The sequence below is a fragment of the Takifugu rubripes genome, unplaced genomic scaffold, assembly GCF_901000725.2.
Source record: "Takifugu rubripes unplaced genomic scaffold, fTakRub1.2, whole genome shotgun sequence".
Classification (NCBI taxonomy): domain Eukaryota; kingdom Metazoa; phylum Chordata; class Actinopteri; order Tetraodontiformes; family Tetraodontidae; genus Takifugu; species Takifugu rubripes.
The window spans coordinates 1,353,139-1,376,692 of NW_021821632.1; the positions used below are offsets into that span (position 1 = coordinate 1,353,139).

The 23,554-nt window shown below is 54.9% G+C and overlaps 2 protein-coding genes across 5 annotated transcripts in view; one reads left to right on the forward strand and one right to left on the reverse strand.

Moving 5' to 3' along the window:
• The window catches only part of LOC115248293 (phospholipid phosphatase-related protein type 5-like), a 24,671-nt gene extending 21,187 nt beyond the window's left edge, over nucleotides 1–3,484 (forward strand). For 3 of the 4 annotated variants that reach the window (XM_029831904.1, XM_029831903.1, XM_029831905.1), the window contains 2 exons: nucleotides 603–709; nucleotides 2,746–3,484. In XM_029831904.1, coding sequence (XP_029687764.1) covers nucleotides 603–709; nucleotides 2,746–2,839 — 201 coding nt within the window. In that variant the 3' untranslated portion in view covers nucleotides 2,840–3,484. The remainder of the gene's footprint in view (nucleotides 1–602; nucleotides 710–2,745) is intronic. The other variant, XM_029831906.1, reaches the window with a different exon arrangement.
• A 6,931-nt stretch (nucleotides 3,485–10,415) lies between these two features.
• snx7 (sorting nexin 7) lies at nucleotides 10,416–21,426 on the reverse strand. Its single transcript, XM_029831902.1, has 9 exons — nucleotides 21,139–21,426; nucleotides 18,736–18,924; nucleotides 18,497–18,607; nucleotides 16,830–16,988; nucleotides 16,560–16,758; nucleotides 15,263–15,462; nucleotides 14,913–14,999; nucleotides 14,118–14,270; nucleotides 10,416–11,189 (listed from the first exon to the last, which is right to left on the reverse strand). Exons 1-9 carry the CDS (start codon nucleotides 21,220–21,222, stop codon nucleotides 11,133–11,135), a joined length of 1,239 nt encoding a protein of 412 aa, XP_029687762.1. The 5' UTR covers nucleotides 21,223–21,426; the 3' UTR covers nucleotides 10,416–11,132.
• Between the last annotated feature and the right edge of the window lie 2,128 nt (nucleotides 21,427–23,554).

A 23,554-nucleotide genomic window follows, 5' to 3' on the forward strand; every position in this document is an offset into this window, starting at 1 on the left:
CAGGTTTAGACCTGTTAAACCTGGGACACCTTCTCCAGGTGTCCCAGGTTTAGGCCTGTTAAACCTGGAACACCTTCTCCAGGTGTCCCAGGTTTAGACCTGTTAAACCTTAGACACCTTCTCCAGGTGTCCCAGGTTTAGGCCTGGTAAACCTGGAACACCTTCTCCAGGTGTCCCAGGTTTAGGCCTGGTAAACCTTAGACACCTTCTCCAGGTGTCCCAGGGTTAGGCCTGTTAAACTTCTCCTCCTCCCTCATCCATGAAAGTAGTTCTGACCTGCAGGACTCACAGCGTGACCCCTTCAAATGTGAGGTCTCCCCAAAGCTGTGACCTGTCTGTGGAGACTTCCTCTCTGACTCACCTGTGCTCCTTGAGAGGAGACGAGAAGCTGCAGTCGACCAGCCGCCGTCACCATCGCGGACGACCTTTAAATATTCTCTGACCTCCTCAAGAACAACCCAACCTCGTTAGCAACAGCAGAGCTTCTGCTCCTTAAGAAGTGGACAGTGTGTACTAACCCCCCCCCCCACACACACACACACGCGCACGCACGCACGCACGCACGCACACACACGCACACACACACACACTGTTTGCCACAGGTGACTGAGGATGAAGATGATGACTGTGGCCCCCTCCAGGAGCTCCTCCAGCACTGCTGCCACTGGCTGCTCTCTCTCACCTGCTTCCAGTCTCTCCGAAACAAAAGGCAACTATAGAAGTGATCAAGATCCTTTATTTGTGTTCAACTCGGCATCGTCCACTCAGATCATCTCTTTCTGTTCCAAAGAAGATGAATCAGCCCAACGTGGAGATGTTCGGGCCATATGGTTGCAGTGTTTCCATCTGTGCATGGGTGGAGGCAGCTCCATGGGTGGAGGCAGCTCCATGGGTGGAGGCTGCTGCATGGGTGGAGGCTGCTCCATGGGTGGAGGCTGCTCCATGGGTGGAGGCTGCTCCATGGGTGGAGGCTACTGCATGGGTGGAGGCAGCTCCATGGGTGGAGGCTGCTCCATGGGTGGAGGCTACTGCATGGGTGGAGGCTGCTCCATGGGTGGAGGCAGCTCCATGGGTGGAGGCTGCTCCATGGGTGGAGGCTGCTCCATGGGTGGAGGCAGCTCCATGGGTGGAGGCTGCTCCATGGGTGGAGGCAGCTCCATGGGTGGAGGCTGCTCCATGGGTGGAGGCTACTCCATGGGTGGAGGCTGCTCCATGGGTGGAGGCTGCTCCATGGGTGGAGGCTACTGCATGGGTGGAGGCTGCTCCATGGGTGGAGGCTACTGCATGGGTGGAGGCTGCTCCATGGGTGGAGGCTGCTCCATGGGTGGAGGCAGCTCCATGGGTGGAGGCAGCTCCATGGGTGGAGGCTGCTCCATGGGTGGAGGCTACTGCATTGGTGGAGGCTGCTCCATGGGTGGAGGCTGCTCAATGGGTGGAGGCTGCTCCATGGGTGGAGGCTACTGCATGGGTGGAGGCTGCTCCATGGGTGGAGGCTGCTCCATGGGTGGAGGCTACTCCATGGGTGGAGGCTGCTCCATGGGTGGAGGCAGCTCCATGGGTGGAGGCTGCTCCATGGGTGGAGGCTGCTCAATGGGTGGAGGCTGCTCCATGGGTGGAGGCTACTGCATGGGTGGAGGCTGCTCCATGGGTGGAGGCTGCTCCATGGGTGGAGGCTACTCCATGGGTGGAGGCTACTCCATGGGTGGAGGCTGCTCCATGGGTGGAGGCTGCTCCATGGGTGGAGGCTACTGCATGGGTGGAGGCTGCTCCATGGGTGGAGGCTACTGCATGGGTGGAGGCTGCTCCATGGGTGGAGGCTACTCCATGGGTGGAGGCTACTGCATGGGTGGAGGCTGCTCCATGGGTGGAGGCTGCTCCATGGGTGGAGGCTGCTCCATGGGTGGAGGCTACTGCATGGGTGGAGGCTACTGCATGGGTGGAGGCAGCTCCATGGGTGGAGGCAGCTCCATGGGTGGAGGCAGCTCCATGGGTGGAGGCTGCTCCATGGGTGGAGGCTACTGCATGGGTGGAGGCTGCTCCATGGGTGGAGGCTACTGCATGGGTGGAGGCTACTGCATGGGTGGAGGCAGCTCCATGGGTGGAGGCAGCTCCATGGGTGGAGGCAGCTCCATGGGTGGAGGCTGCTCCATGGGTGGAGGCTACTGCATGGGTGGAGGCTACTGCATGGGTGGAGGCTACTGCATGGGTGGAGTGGGTGGATGGTGCGGTGCTAGCATGTTCTCACCTGGTTTTTGAGGTGTCCTCTAGCCTGAATGGTTTCTGAAGCTGCTTCTGGGTGGGACATGAGGACGCAGCTTCGGGGCCACAGCTGCGTGACTGCTGCGATGGGCAGAAGACCATCTCAGACATCCACCTTCTCTTCTACACCATCACCCTCGATCTCTGCTGGCCGTGCTCATTGAGGAAAAGAGCGATAAAAATAACGGTGTGGGGCTGCAGCCCTCCCCCCGTCCCTGTCTCCGTCTTGCTAAAGTGCTCTGCAGCAAAGCAGCTGTGGTCTGAAGCTCTGCTCCTCCGGCTGACGTGATGAATCACAACAACACAAACGATCTCCGTCTCACGTTGACTCTGGCTTTTTCTTCTGTGTGATAAAAACAGGGAACAACCGTCGCTAATTCCTGCGTGTGTGTCGCTGGACTTTAGCTTTAAGCACACATTCAGATTTGTTCTAGAACAAGTGACATTTTGACTTACACGACCTTTTTGTGCTTCCCTTCCCTTCAGAGTCACATCGCCTTCGCTGAGGTCACATGACGTGGAGTCGGCGGTGTGGCAGACCCACTGGGCATCCACGCTCTTCACCGTTCAAGCTAACTAACCAGGATGCTGTGCTCAACCTTTCCTGTGTGTGTTCTGCAGGTTCTTCTTGTCTTTATCAGCCCTGTTGTCCCCGACAACGCTGCTTTCTCCACCTATGCACGAGACCTTGTGAGATTCTCGCCTCCCTTTGTTGTTGGCAAACGCCAAAGTGGAAGATTTGCACCGATGATCAGATCTGGAGTAACGGCTGCCCAATGTTAGCTAATGCTACATGGTCTATTGTGGAAACGATCCAGCTCAAAGATGAATTTAAAGTGTCCCAACCCTTAAATAATCAGGCCCAGTTCCACTGTAAAGACCTGATGACTGTTGGCTGATCAGCCTTTTCAGCATCAGTAGGTTACCACGACAACCCACCACATGAAGGTGAAGACTAGTGAAGCCGCTGCACAAACCCAGTAAACGATCCAGTTACTCAAAGTAAACCACTAAAATATGTTGGTAGAAAGAGTGTTTGTGTGAAGTTCCTCCTGGTCACCCAGCAGCAGCTTTAAATCATTGTTCTACACGTTGCTTCTTAAGCCTGTGACTCATTCCTTCATCTTCTCAGAACTGAATCACACCCTCCCAACCCGATCTCAGACCACAGGGGGCGGGGTCCTTGTAATTACATCAATTAAATCAATTATAGAAAAGGCAGATTTAGAATTTGTGTGCATGTTATATTTGTTGAACTCACACCACCGGACCGCCTGCCGGACCAGGTCCGCTGGTCCGCCCTGCCGGTCCACCTGCCGGTCCCGGTCCGCTGGTCCGCCCACCGTTCCACCTGCCGGTCCCGGTCTGCTGGTCCGCCCACCGGTCCACCTGCCGGTCCCGGTCCGCTGGTCCACCCACCGGTCCACCTGCCGGTCCTGATCCGCTGGTCCGCCCACCGGTCCACCTGCCGGTCCCGGTCCGTTGGTCCGCCGGTCCGCCCACCGGTCCACCTGCCGGTCCCGGTCCGCCCACCGGTCCACCTGCCGGTCCTGGTCCGCCCACCGGTCCACCCGCCGGTCCCGGACCGCTGGTCCGCCGGTCCACCCGCCGGTCCAGGTCCGCTGGTCCGCCCACCGGTCCACCTGCCGGTCCTGGTCCGCCGGTCCGCCCACCGGTCCACCCGCCGGTCCCGGACCGCTGGTCCGCCGGTCCACCCACCGGTCCACCCGCCGGTCCAGGTCCGCTGGTCCGCCCACCGGTCCACCTGCCGGTCCAGGTCCGCTGGTCCGCCCACCGGTCCACCCGCCGGTCCCGGACCGCTGGTCCGCCGGTCCACCCACCGGTCCACCCACCGGTCCACCCGCCGGTCCAGGTCCGCCGGTCCGCCCACCGGTCCACCCGCCGGTCCCGGACCGCTGGTCCGCCGGTCCACCCACCGGTCCACCCGCCGGTCCCGGTCCGCTGGTCCTGCTCGCCATGTTACATGTTGTAGTTTTGCTTTGTGGGACTCCTTCACACTGTCGCACCTTCACCTGCAAACTGGACTTGACACTTGTGCTTATTCACCAACCGGCTCCCTTTAAGAGTTTCTTGATTCCAGTTTGAAAAGTGGATCCTGATGAGTTCACCTCACCAACCAACCTCTGCTGAAGCCTCTTCATGAGTAAACGTAGATGCTTCAGAGTCCAGCTCAGCTGCAGACAATCACAGCCTGGATGGTGGTTCTGGACCTTCTCCAGGGGTCAGAACCTTTAGCTTGCTGCACTGTAACTGAGTGTTAACCTGTTTTTTGCTAATCTAGACAACATGCTGATTGATTGGGCACTTTCACTTGATTTTGACCAATTTCCACTCGTGCAGACTTGGAGAGCACATCTCTGATGCTAACTAGCTTAGCTCAAACAGTGGTTGTAAATTTAGCTGAACCAAAACCCTTTTAGCATTTGGATGATGCCAAAGGTTCCTGGAAGAAATGTCTTTAGCATTTGTTGTGTGTTCCGTATGTGAAATAGATCTGAGTCCATGTGAAGAAGCACAGAGGAGCATTTACAACTGTTGGGTTAGGGTTAAAGGTTAAGGTTAGGGTTAATGGTTAGGGTTAAAGGTTAGGGTTAGGGTTAAAGGTTAGGGTTAAAGGTTAGGGTTATATGTTAGGGTTGGGCTATATGTTAGGGTTTGGCTTAAAGATTAGGGTTAAAGGTTAGGGTTAGGGTTAAAGGTTAGGGTTAAAGGTTAGGGTTAAAGGTTAAGGTTAGGGTTAAGGGTTAGGGTTAGGGCTATATGTTAGGGTTTGGCCTAAAGATTAGGGTTAATAGTTAGGGTTAAAGGTTAGGGTTAGGGTTAAAGGTTAGGGTTAGGGCTATATGTTAGGGTTGGGCTTAAAGGTTAGGGTTAATAGTTAGGGTTAAAGGTTAGGGTTAAAGGTTAGGGTTAGAGTTAAAGGTTAGGCTTTAAGGTTAGGGTTAAAGGTTAGGATTAGGGTTAAAGGTTAGGGTTAAAGTTAGAGGTTAGGGTTAGGGTTAAAGGTTAGGGTTAAAGGTTAGGGTTAGGGTTAAGGTTAGGGTTAAAGGGTTAGGGTTAAAGGGTTAGGGTTAAAGGTTAGGGTTAAAGGGTTAGGGTTAAAGGTTAGGGTCACCAGTGTCTCAGCTCAGTTCGTTCCTGGTCCAGGTCCAGTTTATTTCTCTATATTCTTGTGTGGACCAGATAGGTTAGTGTTTCCCTTCAGGTGACTGGAGTCTAGTCTTCCATAGAGTTGAGAGCTGTGCGTCTGTCTGGATGCAGCCTGAGTTCTGTCAGTAATTGTGTCATTTTTACAAGAATCTTTTGGATTTCAGACACAACAAGGGATTCAAGCCCAGTTAAATCTGCTCTGAAGGTTTGTTGTGATGATTAACAGCATGAAAAGTCCAAGAATATTGTTGTATCATGTTGTCTTCAGGGAGACGGGTTAACCAGGTTAACCAGGTTAACTGTTGCAAATGTTCTGTTACTCTGGGAAACACCATCCTGGTCTTCTGTCCGTTTCAGCTCCTCTGATTTTATAAATAAAGTTACTGCTAAAAAGTGTTTTTCATGAGTCAAGATGCCAAACGCCACATGGTGCTACAGGTGTCGACCTCAGGGCTGCACCCGAGCCGTGTCCTCCATCCAGGCCCAGGCCCAGGCCCGGGCCCAGGCCCGGGCCCAGGCCCCCTTTGACGTGCACAGGACTTGCATCTGTTTACGTGGAGAACCCCAAAGACCCGATCCAACCTTAAAAACAGCCTGCTGATCGCTAACGTCGCTGTGGTCTGATAGCTAATGTGCTCCCTCTCCCTCCCCCTCGTTCTCCCCCTCCCATCTCTCTCAATCTCTCCCCCACCTGCCTCTCCCCCCCCCCTCCCTCTCCCTGATGCTTGTCTGGGGAGGGGGGGACTCCAGGTCCTTCAGAAACCACCAGGACAGTAAAAGACTGTTTAGATAAAGGTTTTAGAATTGAACTGGAGGTTGAAGAGGACCCTGGCCTGGTCAGGCTTGTGATCCTTGTGACGTTTGATTGTGATGTCATTGCATTAATGTCAGACATGCTCAGAGTTGGATTAGTCCAGCACAGCAGAAGAACCAAGCCCAAGTCCCCCGTAGCTTCTAGACCCAAAACAGCAGCAGGACATCATCATGTTCACAGGTGGAAGGACTTTGCTCCCAGTGTGGAGTTCAGCGAGGAGCTCATCTGGATATCTGGTCCCGTGGTGAGAAGCTTTGTCTTTCCTGTGAGGGAGATGGTTCTCCATCAGGACAGCCATCACCATAGTCTTCTGCTTCTTCTTCTCCACGTCTCCCAATGCTTGTCCGCAGATCTGGAGATGGACGGCTCAGTGCTGACAGGACGAGGATCACTCTTTGATCCTGGGGTCGCTCTTTGATCCTGGGGTCGCTCTTTGATCCTGGGGTCGCTCTTTGATCCTGGGGTCGCTCTTTGATCCTGGGGTTACTCTTTGATCCTGGGGTCGCTCTTTGATCCTGGGGTCGCTCTTTGATCCTGGGGGTCGCTCTTTGATCCTGGGGTCGCTCTTTGATCCTGGGGTCACTCTTTGATCCTGGGGTCGCTCTTTGATCCTGGAATCGCTCTTTGATCCTGGGGGTCACTCTTTGATCCTGGGGTCGCTCTTTGATCCTGGGGTCACTCTTTGATCCTGGGGTCGCTCTTTGATCCTGGGGGTCACTCTTTGATCCTGGGGTCACTCTTTGATCCTGGGGTTACTCTTTGATCCTGGGGGTCACTCTTTGATCCCGGGGTCACTCTTTGATCTTGGAATCACTCTTTGATCCCGGGGTCGCTCTTTGATCCCGGGTTCGCTCTTTGATCCCGGGGTCGCTCTTTGATCCCGGGGTCGCTCTTTGATCCCGGGGTCGCTCTTTGATCCTGGGGTCACTCTTTGATCCTGGGGTCGCTCTTTGATCCTGGAATCACTCTTTGATCCTGGGGTCACTCTTTGATCCTGGGGTCACTCTTTGATCTTGGAATCACTCTTTGATCCTGGGGTCGCTCTTTGATCCTGGGTTCGCTCTTTGATCCTGGGGTCGCTCTTTGATCCTGGGGTCGCTCTTTGATCCTGGGACTCAGATCCGAGTGAAGCTGAGGAGGCCCAACGCTGCTGTCGTCTTGTATCATTGAAGATATTTGCTCATCCGGGGCTGGAAACCATCTGGCTGAAGTGGACGATGAGTTTGAGGAGCTGTGAGTCAGTCTAGAGTCACCTGAGTCTTTCACGTGGCTTCCTGATTCTAAATCATGGCTGAAGATAGCAGGAGAGCCTGAAGACGCCACGGCCGAGAGCGGCGGCAGCAGCATGGGGGGGGGGGGGGGGGAGCTGCAGTCATTAGGCTGGATTATGTCACTGTGACGGTTCGGCCTCCGGGGGAAATGTGTGGGCTGAGCTTCTCACGCCATATCAGGAAGAGACACAATCAGCCGTTGCTGCTTCCAAAGAGTTGGTTCAGAACAAGAGGTCCCTGAGGTGGTCTGCTTCCAGGTCTTCTGGACAGCATGCTGGAGCATCGCCGCAGCACTTGAGCGGTCTTAGGAGAGCGTTCTTTGAGTCATTTTTATTTCACTAAAGAGAGGAGCAGGTGCATTGTGGGAGAAGTTGCGTAACCTGTAACTAAGGGACAGACTGATCCGGCCCCCAGAAGTAGCGACAGACGATGCCGGGAGCCTGTCAGTCCTCAGGGGTTGACAGCTGGATTTGAGGACGTTCTGATGTTCTTCTCTGCTGAGCCTCAGCGCTGCCAGGGCCACTGTCTTCTTTGGTGGGTCGACTGTGGTGTTGAGGAGTGGTGGAAGGAGGACACATGGATGTGCAGGCCGGTCCAGCAGAGGCTGACCTTCTCGTTTCAAACAAAAGCCACATTTCTGTGGTCCATCAGTCAGTGGAGAGAAGCCCAGATCTGACTGGAGGAGCATATTCACACAGACGAGTGAAGAAGTGGGGCATCATGGGTAAATTCATAAATGATGAGAGCACGTGTTCATGGATGTAGTGCACGGAGAGCCTACAGGGGCTCCACCCTGCTGCCATCTCCAGCTCCTACAGGAGCAGCACAGATGGCTTCAACTCTGCTGTTAGAACCATGTTCCACAGACCAAAATAGAAGAGTCGTTTAGTCAGTGAAGAGAAACATGAAAGAGCACCGGGACCGTCACCAGCAGTTTAGAATCCAGCCTTCCACGGTCAGAGGGTGGACAGAGGGTGGACATGATGGTGGTCAGAGGGTGGACATGATGGTGGACATGATGGTGGTCAGAGGGTGGACATGATGGTGGACATGATGGTGGACAGAGGGTGAACATGATGGTGGACAGAGGGTGGACATGATGGTGGACAGAGGGTGGACATGATGGTGGTCAGAGGGTGAACAGAGGGTGGACATGATGGTGGACAGAGGGTGGACATGATGGTGGTCAGAGGGTGAACAGAGGGTGGACATGATGGTGGACATGATGGTGGTCAGAGGGTGAACATGATGGTGGACATGATGGTGGACAGAGGGTGAACATGATGGTGGACAGAGGGTGGACATGATGGTGGTCAGAGGGTGAACAGAGGGTGGACATGATGGTGGACATGATGGTGGACAGAGGGTGGACATGATGGTGGACATGATGGTGGACAGAGGGTGGACATGATGGTGGACAGAGGGTGGACATGATGGTGGTCAGAGGGTGGACATGATGGTGGACATGATGGTGGACAGAGGGTGAACATGATGGTGGACAGAGGGTGGACATGATGGTGGACAGAGGGTGGACATGATGGTGGTCAGAGGGTGGACATGATGGTGGACATGATGGTGGACAGAGGGTGGACATGATGGTGGACAGAGGGTGGACATGATGGTGGTCAGAGGGTGAACAGAGGGTGGACATGATGGTGGACATGATGGTGGACAGAGGGTGGACATGATGGTGGACATGATGGTGGTCAGAGGGTGGACAGAGGGTGGACATGATGGTGGTCAGAGGGTGGACATGATCGTGGACATGATGGTGGTCAGAGGGTGGACATGATGGTGGACATGATGGTGGTCAGAGGGTGGACAGAGGGTGGACATGATGGTGGTCAGAGGGTGGACATGATCGTGGACATGATGGTGGTCAGAGGGTGAACAGAGGGTGGACATGATGGTGGACAGAGGGTGGACATGATGGTGGACAGAGGGTGGACATGATGGTGGTCAGAGGGTGGACATGATGGTGGACATGATGGTGGACAGAGGGTGGACATGATGGTGGACATGATGGTGGTCAGAGGGTGGACAGAGGGTGGACATGATGGGTGGTCAGAGGGTGGACATGATCGTGGACATGATGGTGGTCAGAGGGTGGACATGATGGTGGACATGATGGTGGTCAGAGGGTGGACAGAGGGTGGACATGATGGTGGTCAGAGGGTGGACATGATCGTGGACATGATGGTGGTCAGAGGGTGGACATGATGGTGGACATGATGGTGGTCAGATGGTGGACATGATGGTGGACATGATGGTGGACAGAGGGTGGACCCTTGGGCCGAGGGGTGGGGAGCCAGGAGGGCCGCCTGCTCTGTGTCCTCAGCTGGCGTCCTCTCACGTGTCCTCTCAGTAACTCCGTGTCCGTTAACACTTCAGTTGTGAAGCTGATATTTCTGATGAACATCAGTCCTTCTGCATCTGTAGTCGAGGTGCCTTCAGGAACCTTCAGACAAGTCTCAGCAGCAGGAACCACGCATGGCCCAGAGCCCCGACTCTTCCTCCTGTTAGCTGTTAGCTTAGCCTGTTCTTATGTAGATGGTTAGAGTCACACCAACTGATGACGTTGTTCCTCCTGAATGACAGAAGATGCTGCTGGTCCAGCTGACACCAGAACCTTTTAGCCCAGAGTTCAGGACATGAAGAATCAAAGTGTTCCTGCAGTTGCTATGGTGACCGTGGGCCTGCAGGGGCCCACAAAGGTGCAGTGTAACCAGGGATCATCTGCTGGCCTTCAGGATTGTCCTGCAGGAGGAGCTTCAGGAGCTTTGTGGATCAATAATCTGCTGCAGAACTGAGATTATTGGTGCGAAACCTTCACCAATCGCTCACTATCTGTTCTGGTTTTACCTTCATGGACCAAAAACAAGAGCCAGAAGACCCGAACCTTCATGTTGTTTAGCATTTTAGATTTATTAAAATCAATGAACAGAAAATAAGAGTGTTGATGTTCTTCAGCAGAGAAACTGAGCCATCCCTCAGATAACCCTCAGCAGAAGCTTCTAATCACTGAAGGTCCATCTGCCGTGGAGACTCACTCTGATGACTAAACCTCAGGACCATCAGCTCATCTCCAAGGCTCATCTTTAGAAGTCTCTGATGTTCGGCTGGAACGGTGCAAGTTCTTCAGGCACCTCACTGACTGATGGAGGACTAATGAGTCTCATCTACAGGAATGTTCAGTGGAGGACCGTGTTCCTCAGGTCATTTCCTAATTTATTCATCTTTGTTGAGAAGATCAGACGGTTTCTTACAGATTTGACTGCAGTAGATCTGCGTTCGAACACACAACCACAGAACGGACACCGAACGTTCTCGTAGAACCTTCGGCTTTTTGGATTAGCTGGAAGTTGCTTCTTCTTGTTAGTGGAAACCTCATCGTGATCTGAACGTCAGAAGAAAGAGGGTGCAAAGTTCATCAAGGAATACAGAGAAGATTTTGGAAGGACAGATGCAACGAGGACAACGAAGACACGACATCTTCTGGATTTGTCTGCAGACAAGTGGTCATTGGTGTGGAGGCCATTCTTCACTGGAGTGCAGGACACAGGCCAGTGGATGGAAGTGGAGATGTTTCTGAATGATGGGGAGGCGTCTGTGTCCATCTACTGTTGAGGCTCGGCTCTCTGAGACAGAAGGAAAGACTCCCACACCGCCAGGCACTGAAAGACAAGATCAGGATCTGAGGTGACTCTGAGCAAGGCGCCGATCCTGATGGTGCTTCAGCTTCAGCTTCAACCCCGAGAGAAGACCAGTTGTTCGGTGCAGAGAAGAAGAAACTGCACAGGTGCTCACCTGAATGCACCTGCAGAGAAGCTAAATGCTAAAAACCACTGCACCAAGGGACACGCAGGAGTCCAACAAGTCCACAACAACCTGGGTCACGTGAACACCTGGATCCTCTTGCTAGATGAGTAAAATAAGCATCTGATCATGATGTTCCTCACACGTCTCATCTGGAACAACACTGCCCCCTGCTGGCCACACGGGAGGCAGCGCCCCTGAAGTGGAACTGCAGCTGGCAGCTCTGCTGTCTGACCTCTGTGCAGGTCACCTGTGGCTCACCTGTGGCGCACCTGTGGCTCACCTGTGGCTCACCTGTGGCGCACCTGTGGCGCACCTGTGGCTCACCTGTGGCTCACCTGTGGCGCACCTGTGGCGCACCTGTGGCTCACCTGTGGCTCACCTGTGGCGCACCTGTGGCTCACCTGTGGCTCACCTGTGGCTCACCTGTGGCGCATCTGTGGCTCACCTGTGGCTCACCTGTGGCGCACCTGTGGCTCACCTGTGGCTCACCTGTGGCTCACCTGTGGCGCACCTGTGGGCATCAGGGGAGTGAGGCTCTACCCAACTAGTTCTGCTCTCTCTTGCTGCTTCCAGTCTGAGATGTGGATCCAGCTTCCATGTGGAAGTCAGTGTTAAATCGTCTGAAGGTTCTCAGTAGTTCTCAGGTCCTGCTAATTCTGGTAGTTGAATTACAGCAACAGGACTGGAACTATAGGCCGATATCCAACCTTCCTTTGATCTCTAAAGTTCTAGAGAAGGTGGTGGTGACTCAGTTACTGGAGCACCTGCAGAGGAACAGCCTGTTTGAGATGTTTCAGTCAGGCTTTAGAGCTCATCACAGCACAGAAACAGCACTTCTTAAAGTTACTAATGATCTTCTCATAGCTTCAGATCATGGACTGGTCTCTATGCTGGTTCTGCTGGACCTCAGTGCTGCTTTTGATCCAGTTGATCACAGCATCCTGTTACAGAGACTGGAACATGTGATTGGGATTAAAGGGACAGCACTAGACTGGTTTAGATCATACTTATCTGATAGATACCAGTTTGCCCATGTCCACGGCGTTCCCTCCTCATACAGTAGGGTTAGCCATGGAGTTCCTCAAGGTTCTGGACTTGGACCAAGTACAGATCAGGAAGCTGCTGACCCACCATGATGCTGAAAGGTTAGTCCAGCTTTTGTTACTTCCAGGCTGGACTATTGTAATTCTTTATTATCAGGGGGTCCAAACAACTCTTTAAGAAGCCCCCAGCTGATCCAAAATGCTGCAGCCAGAGTTCTGACAGGTATTGACCACAGAGGTCACATGACTCCTGTAATGGCGTCGCTTCATTGGCTGCCCGTTAAATTTAGAATAATTTTTAAAACCCTTCTTTTGACCTACCAGGTCCTCAGAGGCCTAGCTCCATCCTACCTGGAGGAGCTAGTGATACCTTACCAGCCCAATAGACCGCTCCGCTCTCAGAATGCTGGTCTACTTGTGGTTCCCAGAGTCTCTAGGAGTAGAATCTGGAGAGCACCTTGAAGCAATTAGATGGTGTATCAATAAGGACTGGCTGGCTGAGTGACTGAGTGACTGACTGGCTGGCTGAGTGACTGGCTGACTGAGTGACTGGCTGGCTGACTGAGTGACTGGCTGGCTGGCTGACTGGCTGGCTGGCTGGCTGACTGGCTGGCTGGCTGGCTGACTGGCTGGCTGGCTGAGTGACTGACTGGCTGGCTGAGTGACTGGCTGGCTGAGTGACTGGCTGGCTGGCTGGCTGACTGGCTGGCTGGCTGGCTGACTGGCTGGCTGGCTGGCTGGCTGGCTGACTGAGTGACTGGCTGGCTGGCTGACTGGCTGGCTGGCTGGCTGGCTGGCTGGCTGGCTGGCTGACTGGCTGGCTGACTGGCTGGCTGGCTGGCTGGCTGACTGAGTGACTGGCTGGCTGGCTGGCTGACTGGCTGGCTGGCTGGCTGGCTGACTGAGTGACTGGCTGGCTGAGTGACTGGCTGGCTGGCTGGCTGACTGGCTGACTGGCTGACTGACTGGCTGGCTGGCTGGCTGGCTGACTGGCTGACTGGCTGGCTGACTGGCTGGCTGGCTGGCTGGCTGACTGGCTGGCTGACTGGCTGGCTGGCTGGCTGGCTGACTGAGTGACTGGCTGGCTGGCTGACTGGCTGGCTGGCTGGCTGGCTGGCTGACTGACTGGCTGGCTGGCTGGCTGACGGACTGACTGGCTGACGGACTGTTGGAGTTCTGTGAAGACGTTTCCCTGTTTCAGTGCCCCAGAGCCCCACCCTGGGGGAGGGAGACCACCCTCCACCAGAGCGCCTCCTCTGGTGGAGGGTGGTCTCCCCAACCACATGGAGAGACCACCCTCCACCAGGGTGGGGCCACCCTCCACCAGGGAGAGACCACCCTCCCCCAGGGTGGGGCTCTGAGACGTCACCTGTCCAGGTGCTGTAATTCAACTACCAGAATCGGTGTTGAATCCTCCTGCAGTCACCACTGAGCCTAAACGCGCTTGGACCACCTCTAAGTTCTCTCAGCTCATCGTGTCGTGACCCGTGGAAGTGACTTCTTAATAAATTCACATCTGGACTCTTTTGTTCTGAGCTGCAGCTCTTATTTCAGAACTCTTTACCTGCTAAAACTGTTTGTGTCACCTGTAAGCAGGGTTCAGGTCAGCTGACCCCCGAGGGTTCAGGTCAGCTGACCCTGACTCAGGGTCAGCTGACCTGAACCCTCAGCAGGAGCTGCCTGGCCCAGAAAGCTTCTTCTAGGAGGGAGAAGAGTTGCGGGTGGCCTGTTCAGCGTTACCTTCTCGTAGTACTGGATGTTCTTCTCCGTGGCAGACACAAAGGCTGATCTGAGGTCCCCCCTCATGCCCTCCTGCCAGCGGCACCAGTCTCCTTTCAGAGCACTGTTGGCCAGCTCCAAACGCTCCGCCAGCCGACCCACCTCCTCTTCAAGCTGTCAACACACCAAGCACGATTTCAGAGCAAACATCTCAATTCATCAATGCTAATGCTAATGCTAAGCCACAGAGAGTGGTGCCAGGGTCAGGATCCAAAGCAGATCACCACTCAGATCAGATCACAAATGCCCAGACTTGGTTTGTCCGTCTCTTCTGAGCCAACGATCCTCTTGGATAGCGAGATGGTTCAATTTATCATCTGTAGACGCGACACGAAAGGACTTTGCTCAAAGGTTGAGCCTCGTCCACTGCAGCCAATCAGGACGCTCCAACCAGCCGCTCTGTCCCTCTGCGTCAGCTGGGGCAGCAGCGCCCCCTGCTGGCCGAGTGCAGCTGCGCAGCCATCGGGAAGAGCAAGACTGCAGGTCTTTAACCATGGGATTAGGGTTAGGGTTAGGGCTAGGGAAAAGCTGGCCAATAAAATCCAGGCACCAGATCTCTGAGGGCTGGACTCTCAGAAGGTCCCACAGCGGCCGGTGTGAGAACGGGGCTTTTTCTAAGTCCTCGTTGGTCCGTCTGTACGGTGGGTCACACAGAACCTCCACAGAGCTGCAGCTAACCTGCTGGACGGACGGTGAGTGTGAGGCCTTCATGGCCTCCTCACAGTCTGGACGCTAACGTGTGGAAGGAGGACTTACAGCTTGGGGCTCGTCCTTTCGCAGGGCCAGCGCTTCGTTCTTGACTTCATAGTCTGCATGGATGGTGTCTCTGCGTCGCATCACCGCCTGAAAGAGCGTTTAAGCAGAGTTTCATGTCGAGGAAGGGTCGGGGGTACTTTGCTCCGGCTCTCTGGACCCCCCCCCGAACAGAGCGGAGAGCTAACATGCAGGTGAAAACCAGCTGGACGGCCGTCAGCTGATCTGCTGCCACTCCGCCTGAGAACCACTGTCTTGCTTGGGAATGAGCATTAAACTGCTGTTTCATCAGCTAAAGGTGAAGGCAGCTGATGAGGGCTGTGGTGTGGAACCGATCCACGTTCTGCGCTCACCTTTACGGTGTCGGCACTCAGCACGTACTCATGAACGGCAGGGACGAGGACCTCAGACAAGTACTGGATGTGTTCTTCTGTCTCCACACAGCAGCGTTCCACACAGCCGGCCACCCCTCGGAGCGGCTCCGCCAGGTCTTCCTCCAGAGCTGCCCAGAGCGAGTAGGTGGGCCCGCACCGCTTCAGCTCATCCACGTACTCTGAGAACAGTAAAGGCTCAGCTTACCCCAGTCAGAGGACAGTTAGTCAAAGAGAACTAGAGCAAACATGCTATCATCAGAGCTATCTAACCCTAACCCCTAACCCCTAACCTTAACCCCTAACCTTAACCATTAACCTCTAACCATTAACCCTAACTCTAACCCCTAACCTTAACCCCGAACCTTAACCATTAACCTCTAACCTTAACCCTAAACATTAACCCTAACCCCTAACCTTAACCATTAACCCTAACCCAAAACCCTGACACTAACCCTAAACCTTAACCCTAACCATTAACCCTAACCCTAACACTAACCCCTAACCTTAACCCTAACCCCTAACCTTAACCATTAACCCTAACACTAACCCTAACCATTAATCCTAACCCTAACACTAACCCCTAACCTTAACCCTAACCCCTAACCCTTAACCCTAACCCCTAACCTTAACCCTAACCCCTAACCTTAACCATTAACCCTAACCCTAACACTAACCCCTAACCTTAACCCTAACCCCTAACCTTAACACTAACCTTAACCCTAACACTAACCCCTAACCTTAACCCTTAACCCCTAACCTTAACCCCTAACCTTAACCCTAACCCAAACCCCTAACCCTAACACTAACCCTAACACTAACCCCTAACCTTAACCCTAACCCCTAACCTTAACCCTAACACTAACCTTAACCCTAACACTAACCCCTAACCTTAACCCTAAACCTAAACCTTAACCCTAACACTAACCATAACCTCTAACCTTAACCCTAACCCTAACCCCTAACCTTAACCCTCCCCCAGGAACTGTGAACCACCTTAGGCTGGTGGAGCAGTTTGATGGTCCTAATGGGGCTGAAAACCGTGTTGTTTGGGGCCAACTGGCTCCAGGTGTCGCCCCGGCTAATATCAAGAGCCCCCCTAAGATCTGCACTATGTTGAAGCTCTACAGTACAGATTTCTCATCCCTTGATGGGGGAAGGACCTCCCACCCTGGGGGGGCTCCTTCTCTTTCTCCTCCTCTCTCCTCTTCATACCCCCCCCCAGTCTCCACAGCTCTGCTAGTTAGTAGTTGTACCAGGGACAGAGGACAGCTGCTACCTCTCTGTTCTTTGGCGATCCTCTGGGTGATCTTGTCCACAGAGCTGATCTTACTGCTGAATTCTTCCACGTAGTCGTGCATCAGCGTGAACTCCTCAGGTCTGCCCTTCAGGCCTCGGACAGAGTGGGCCACGGCCCTCACCGTCTCCCCCACCCTGCTCAGGAAGCCGGGACCCTGTTTCCTGTGAGACAGCAGATCCTGCGGAGGAAGGCGTGGTGAGCAGAGATCAAGCAGGTCTTCAGGGACACCGTTGAGGGAGGAGCCCCCACCTGAGCAGTGAGGAAGACGTGGAGGTGCTGACTGTGAGACAGGACAGGATGCGCCGAGACCTTGTTGAGGAAGCGGTCCAGGGCTTTTCTTCTGGTCTCGATGAAGTCATCGTTGAATCGATCCACCATACCCTTCATCACAAACTTCTCAGGCAGCGGCTGAGGACCAAGGACAAAAGTCATGACACATGTCCAAGTGCTTCTGCCCCAGGACAGGAGCCACCTTCAACAGGTCCCGATTTACACAGCACAAACGTCCATCAGGACCGTGTTCCGGTTCTGGCAGATGCAACCGAAGCAGAGGGACGCAACCACAGCAGAGGGACGCGACCAAAGCAGAGGGACGCAACTGAGGCAGAGGGACGCAACCAAAGCAGAGGGACGCAACTGAGGCAGAGGGACGCAACTGAGGCAGAGGGACGCAACCAAAGCAGAGGGACGCGACCGAAGCAGAGGGACACAACTAAAGCAGAGGGACGCGACTGAAGCAGAGGGACGCGACCGAAGCAGAGGGACGCGACCGAGGCAGAGGGACGCGACCGAAGCAGAGGGACGCGACTAAAGCAGAGGGACGCGACCGAGGCAGAGGGACGCGACCGAAGCAGAGGGACGCGACCGAAGCAGAGGGACGCGACTAAAGCAGAGGGACGCGACCGAGGCAGAGGGACGCGACCGAAGCAGAGGGACGCGACCGAGGCAGAGGGACGCGACCGAGGCAGAGGGACGCGACCGAAGCAGAGGGACGCGACCGAAGCAGAGGGACGCGACCGAGGCAGAGGGACGCGACCGAAGCAGAGGGACGCGACCGAAGCAGAGGGACGCGACTAAAGCAGAGGGACGCGACCGAAGCAGAGAGACACAACTAAAGCAGAGGGACGCGACTGAGGCAGAGGGACGCAACCAAAGCAGAGAGACGCGACCGAAGCAGAGGGACACAACTAAAGCAGAGGGACGCGACCGAAGCAGAGGGACGCGACCGAAGCAGAGGGACGCGACCGAGGCAGAGGGACGCGACCGAAGCAGAGGGACGCGACCGAGGCAGAGGGACGCGACCGAAGCAGAGGGACGCAACCGAAGCAGAGGGACGCGACTAAAGCAGAGGGACGCGACCGAAGCAGAGAGACACAACTAAAGCAGAGGGACGCGACTGAAGCAGAGGGACGCAACCGAAGCAGAGGGACGCAACCGAAGCAGAGGGACGCGACTAAAGCAGAGGGACGCGACCGAAGCAGAGAGACACAACTAAAGCAGAGGGACGCGACTGAGGCAGAGGGACGCGACCGAAGCAGAGGGACGCGACTAAAGCAGAGGGATGCGACCGAAGCAGAGAGACACAACTAAAGCAGAGGGACGCGACTGAGGCAGAGGGACGCAACCAAAGCAGAGAGACGCGACCGAAGCAGAGGGACACAACTAAAGCAGAGGGACGCGACCGAAGCAGAGGGACGCGACCGAAGGAGAGGGACGCGACCGAGGCAGAGGGACTCACCTAAAACCCAGGGAGGTAACCGAAGCGGAGTGATGTCAGGGAGATCTGCAGGTCACCTCTCTGTCTTAGTGTGTCTGTCCTCTGTTTCCCTCCGTCTCTGTCCCTCTCTCTAGCTGTCCCTTCCCCACCTCTAATCCCCTCTGGTGGATTCCCAGCTCAGGTGATGATGGAAACATACGTTTACGATGAGTGTTGGGTAACTGTCCTCCAGTCTGCCTCTGAGCCACAGGAAGTCCTGGTAGCGCCGGCGCACCTCGTACTCGCTGGAGTCAAACTCACTCCGCGTGGTCTGGAAAGAGACAAAAGCAACATCCTGAGTCCTGATTGGGGTTCTGTGAGAACAGAGGACAGGACGGCGTCTCGGTTGGCCCGGTCGACCTGATTATTGATGAATAACAACCAGAACAACCCTCTCACCTTGGTCACCACTCTGTACACGATGAAGGTCTCGATGGCAGTGACGTGGCTCTCTGGTTGATCCACGGTGACGAGGAGGTCCTTCATGGTGTCCACCAGCTCGTCCTCCTCATCTTCCAGTCGGTACTGGTTGACCATGGAACTGGGCGAGTTTGGCATGGAACCCCCGTCTGCTGCAGACGAGTGGTGCTGGAACAGGACATTAAAAGAGTGACTCTCTTTAACACACACGACTCCCACGTGTGTGTGTCCCTGTGTCAGTGTGTTGGTGTCCCTGTGTGAGTGTGTGTGTCCCTGTGTCAGTGTGTTTGTGTCCCTGTGTGAGTGTGTGTGTCCCTGTGTCAGTGTGTTTGTGTCCCTGTGTGAGTGTGTGTGTCCCTGTGTAAGTGTGTCCCTGTGTGAGTGTCCCTGTGTGAGTGTCCCTGTGTAAGTGTGTCCCTGTGTGAGTGTCCCTGTGTGAGTGTCCCTGTGTGAGTGTCCCTGTGTGTGTGTCCCTGTGTCAGTGTGTTGGTGTCCCTGTGTGAGTGTGTGTGTCCCTGTGTCAGTGTGTTTGTGTCCCTGTGTGAGTGTCCCTGTGTGAGTGTGTCCCTGTGTGAGTGTGTCCCTGTGTGAGTGTGTTTGTGTCCCTGTGTGAGTGTGTCCCTGTGTAAGTGTGTCCCTGTGTGAGTGTCCCTGTGTGAGTGTCCCTGTGTGAGTGTGTCCCTGTGTGAGTGTGTGAGTGTCCCTGTGTGTGTGTCCCTGTGTGAGTGTCCCTGTGTGAGTGTGTCCCCGTGTGAGTGTCTCTGTGTCCCTGTGTGAGTGTGTGAGTGTCCCTGTGTGAGTGTGTCCCTGTGTGAGTGTGTGTGTGTCCCTGTGTCAGTGTGTTTGTGTCCCTGTGTGAGTGTGTGTGTGTCCCTGTATCAGTGTGTGTCCCTGTGTGAGTGTGTCCCCGTGTGAGTGTCTCTGTGTCCCTGTGTGAGTGTCCCTGTGTGAGTGTCCCTGTGTGAGTGTGTCCCTGTGTGAGTGTCCCTGTGTGTGTGTCCCTGTGTGAGTGTGTGTGTCCCTGTGTGAGTGTCCCTGTGTGAGTGTCCCCGTGTGAGTGTGTCTGTGTCCCTGTGTGTGTGTCCCTATGTGAGTGTGTGTGTCCCTGTGTCTGTATCCCTGTGTGTGTGTCCCTGTGTGTGTGTCCCTGTGTGAGTGTCCCTGTGTGAGTGTCCCTGTGTAAGTGTGTCCCTGTGTGAGTGTCCCTGTGTGAGTGTCCCTGTGTGAGTGTCCCTGTGTGTGTGTCCCTGTGTCAGTGTGTTGGTGTCCCTGTGTGAGTGTGTGTGTCCCTGTGTCAGTGTGTTTGTGTCCCTGTGTGAGTGTCCCTGTGTGAGTGTGTCCCTGTGTGAGTGTGTCCCTGTGTGAGTGTGTTTGTGTCCCTGTGTGAGTGTGTCCCTGTGTAAGTGTGTCCCTGTGTGAGTGTCCCTGTGTGAGTGTCCCTGTGTGAGTGTGTCCCTGTGTGAGTGTGTGAGTGTCCCTGTGTGTGTGTCCCTGTGTGAGTGTCCCTGTGTGAGTGTGTCCCCGTGTGAGTGTCTCTGTGTCCCTGTGTGAGTGTGTGAGTGTCCCTGTGTGAGTGTGTCCCTGTGTGAGTGTGTGTGTGTCCCTGTGTCAGTGTGTTTGTGTCCCTGTGTGAGTGTGTGTGTGTCCCTGTATCAGTGTGTGTCCCTGTGTGAGTGTGTCCCCGTGTGAGTGTCTCTGTGTCCCTGTGTGAGTGTCCCTGTGTGAGTGTCCCTGTGTGAGTGTGTCCCTGTGTGAGTGTGAGTGTCCCTGTGTGTGTGTCCCTGTGTGAGTGTGTGTGTCCCTGTGTGAGTGTCCCTGTGTGAGTGTCCCCGTGTGAGTGTGTCTGTGTCCCTGTGTGTGTGTCCCTATGTGAGTGTGTGTGTCCCTGTGTCTGTATCCCTGTGTGTGTGTCCCTGTGTGTGTGTCCCTGTGTGTGTGTCCCCGTGTGAGTGTGTGTGTGTCCCTGTGTGTGTGTCCCTATGTGAGTGTGTGTGTCCCTGTGTGTGTGTCCCTGTGTGTGTGTCCCCGTGTGAGTGTGTGTGTCCCTATGTGAGTGTGTGTGTCCCTGTGTGTGTCCCCGTGTGAGTGTGTGTGTGTCCCTGTCCCCGTGTGAGTGTGTGCGTGTCCCTGTCCCCGTGTGAGTGTGTGTGTGTCAGCTGACCCACTTTAATCGCGCGCGAGGTCCAACCCGGGCGGTTCCGTGTGTAATAACGCGCTAAAGTCTTAAAGTCTGCAGCAGCGGATCAGAGGGAGCTCCCTTCGATCGATCACCTAAATCGACTTTAATCGCTAAGAGAAGTTCGCAGGCTGGAAGTCTGGAGCACCGCGGCAGCAGCGGGACGTGTCCACGGGACATTTAGCCAGCTGTGTCTTAATCTTTACCTTACTGAAGACCTCCAGGTCCTCGTCTTCCTCCAGGTCCAGCATGTGTCCAGACAAGTCCACAGGAACCGCCTGTCCGCTCATATTAGATCAGAACTTTGGGCTCCAGGAGGGAGAAAAACTTCCAGCTGAACTTAAACAACAAAGAACGTCCGTAGAAGAGCACTTCCGCTGAGGATTTTCACAATAAAGGATTCCCTCCAGGCCATGACGGCGTCCCCGGGTCACCGCTTTTGTCCCACAGTGACGCTTTTGTCCCACAGTGACGCTTTTGTCCCAGTCTTTAATTAAAGTGTAAAAGTTAATATGCACGTCATTCTTCGGGGCAGAATCTGTCTCTTCAATATAAGCTGCTAATCTGACTCCTGTAACTCTGCAGAATAAACACATTCCTCTCTGATTTAAACGCTGATATCTCCCCCGCTTTCCTTTAGGGGCCTTTGAAAAGAAAAAGAAAATACTCAAAAGCGTCTTACTAATTTTTTGAACTCGTATTAAAATTTTATTGTGAAGTATTGAATCGCTTCCTGTAGGGTTTCATGACAACTTGACCGTTGACCTGTTGCTCGCGCAGACGCGGAAGAAGCAAAAAAGACAGATGATGACGATGACCATGAAGATGATGATGATGACGACGACGATGATTATGATGAAGAAGAGGAAGAGCAGGATGGCAGAACGATTGGATAAAGAAGTCATCTTCGTCCAGTCTGGCTCAGCTGCTCCTCCAGAAGGAACCACAAGGTGTCACTGTTCTACAGCAAATATCTGTATTTCGCGGTCTCGGTATTTGACAGGAGGGAAGTCCCTCATCAAGGTGAAGCAAGCATGGAGCCCTGGGCAGCAGCAGGCCCAAACCTGGTCCTCATGCTCTCCCATCACTGGAAAACCAGCAGCACGAGCCAACATGGCTCTCCAGCACCAATGCTGGACCTGTGCAGCGACGCCCATCCAACCCTGACACCAGTCCTGGACCCTGGAGGGCCACAGCCTTCATTAGAAGTGACTGAACACATGACAGCTCAAGGACCGTCCGTGTTGGGGAAACCTTTTATTTCCATGGCGTGTTCAGAAGCAGGGTTCTTGGTTGATCTCAGAGGTGTTCTGATGGATCCAAATAAAGCAGAGCTGTGGATGATCAACTGGTGACACCTCAATTAAACCAACTGTCCAGTGTTCTTCACAATCAATGTCGTTTTACTTCCAACTCACAACTGTCAATGTGTCATCACGTTGCTCGCTCAAACATAACCAATTACTCCTAATGGACAGAAGATAATCAATACTTATTGATTCCTTCTCTCCTCCAGTGTTGCCACCACCGCTCCGCTCCCACGTTTCTGGGTCAGATTGTTCATCCCCACACGCTGCTGCGCATGATTACGCATTCTAGCACTCAGAGGGGCATTTTAGCATCCAAACACTGTTCAATTCAGAGCAACACCAGGGGTTCTGAGCTGCACACTGAGGAGCCCCAGGAGCCAGAGGAGTCCAAGGAGCCAGAGGAGTCCGAGGAACCTGAGGAGCCCGAGGAACCCGAGGAGGCAGAGGAGTCCGAGGAGCCCGAGGTGCCAGAGGAGTCCAAGGAGCCAGAGGAGCCAGAGGAGTCCGAGGAACCCGAGGAGGCAGAGGAGTCCGAGGAGCCCGAGGTGCCAGAGGAGTCCAAGGAGCCAGAGGAGCCAGAGGAGTCCGAGGAACCTGAGGAGCCCGAGGAGCCAGAGGAGGCAGAGGAGTCCGAGGAACCCGAGGAGGCAGAGGAGTCCAAGGAGCCCGAGGTGCCAGAGGAGTCTCAGGAGCCAGAGGAGCCCGAGGAACCCGAGGAGCCAGAGGAGTCCGAGGTGCCAGAGGAGTCCGAGGAGCCAGAGGAGTCCGAGGAGCCGGAGGAGCCCGAGGAGTCCGAGCAACCCGAGGAGCCCCAGGAGCCAGAGGAGCCCGAGGAATCCGAGGAGCCGGAGGAGCCCGAAGAGCCCGAGGAACCCGAGGTGCCAGAGGAGCCCCAGGAGCCAGAGGAGCCCGAGGAATCCGAGGAGCCAGAGGAGCCCAAGTCCGAGGAACCCGAGGAGCCCAAGGAGCCGGAGGAGCCAGAGAAGCCCGAGGAGTCCAAGGAACCTGAGGAGCCCGAGGGGCCAGAGGAGCCAGAGGAGCCCGAGGAGCCAGAGGAGCCAGAGGAGTCCGAGGAACCTGAGGAGGCAGAGGAGTCCGAGGAGCCCGAGGTGCCAGAGGTGCCAGAGGAGTCCGAGGAGCCAGAGGAATACGAGGAGCCAGAGGAGTCCGAGGAGCCCGAGGAGCCCGAGGAGTCCGAGCAACCCGAGGAGCCAGAGGAGTCCGAGGTGCCAGAGGAGTCCGAGGAGCGAGAGGAGTCCGAGGAGCCCCAGGAGCCCCAGGAGCCCGAGGAGTCCGAGGAACCAGAGGAGCC

What these genes read in the sequence shown, in the direction of transcription:
- snx7 (XM_029831902.1), bottom strand. Translation starts at nt 21,222, where the DNA reads ATGAGCGGACAGGCGGTTCCTGTGGACTTGTCTGGACACATGCTGGAC. An exon ending in TGAGTGCCGACACCGTAAAG is followed by an intron (nt 15,000 to 15,262) that starts GTGAGCGCAGAA and finishes ACGCTCTTTCAG; the next exon opens with GCGGTGATGCGACGCAGAGA. An exon ending in GAAAGGACGAGCCCCAAGCT is followed by an intron (nt 14,271 to 14,912) that starts GTAAGTCCTCCT and finishes GTGTGTTGACAG; the next exon opens with CTTGAAGAGGAGGTGGGTCG.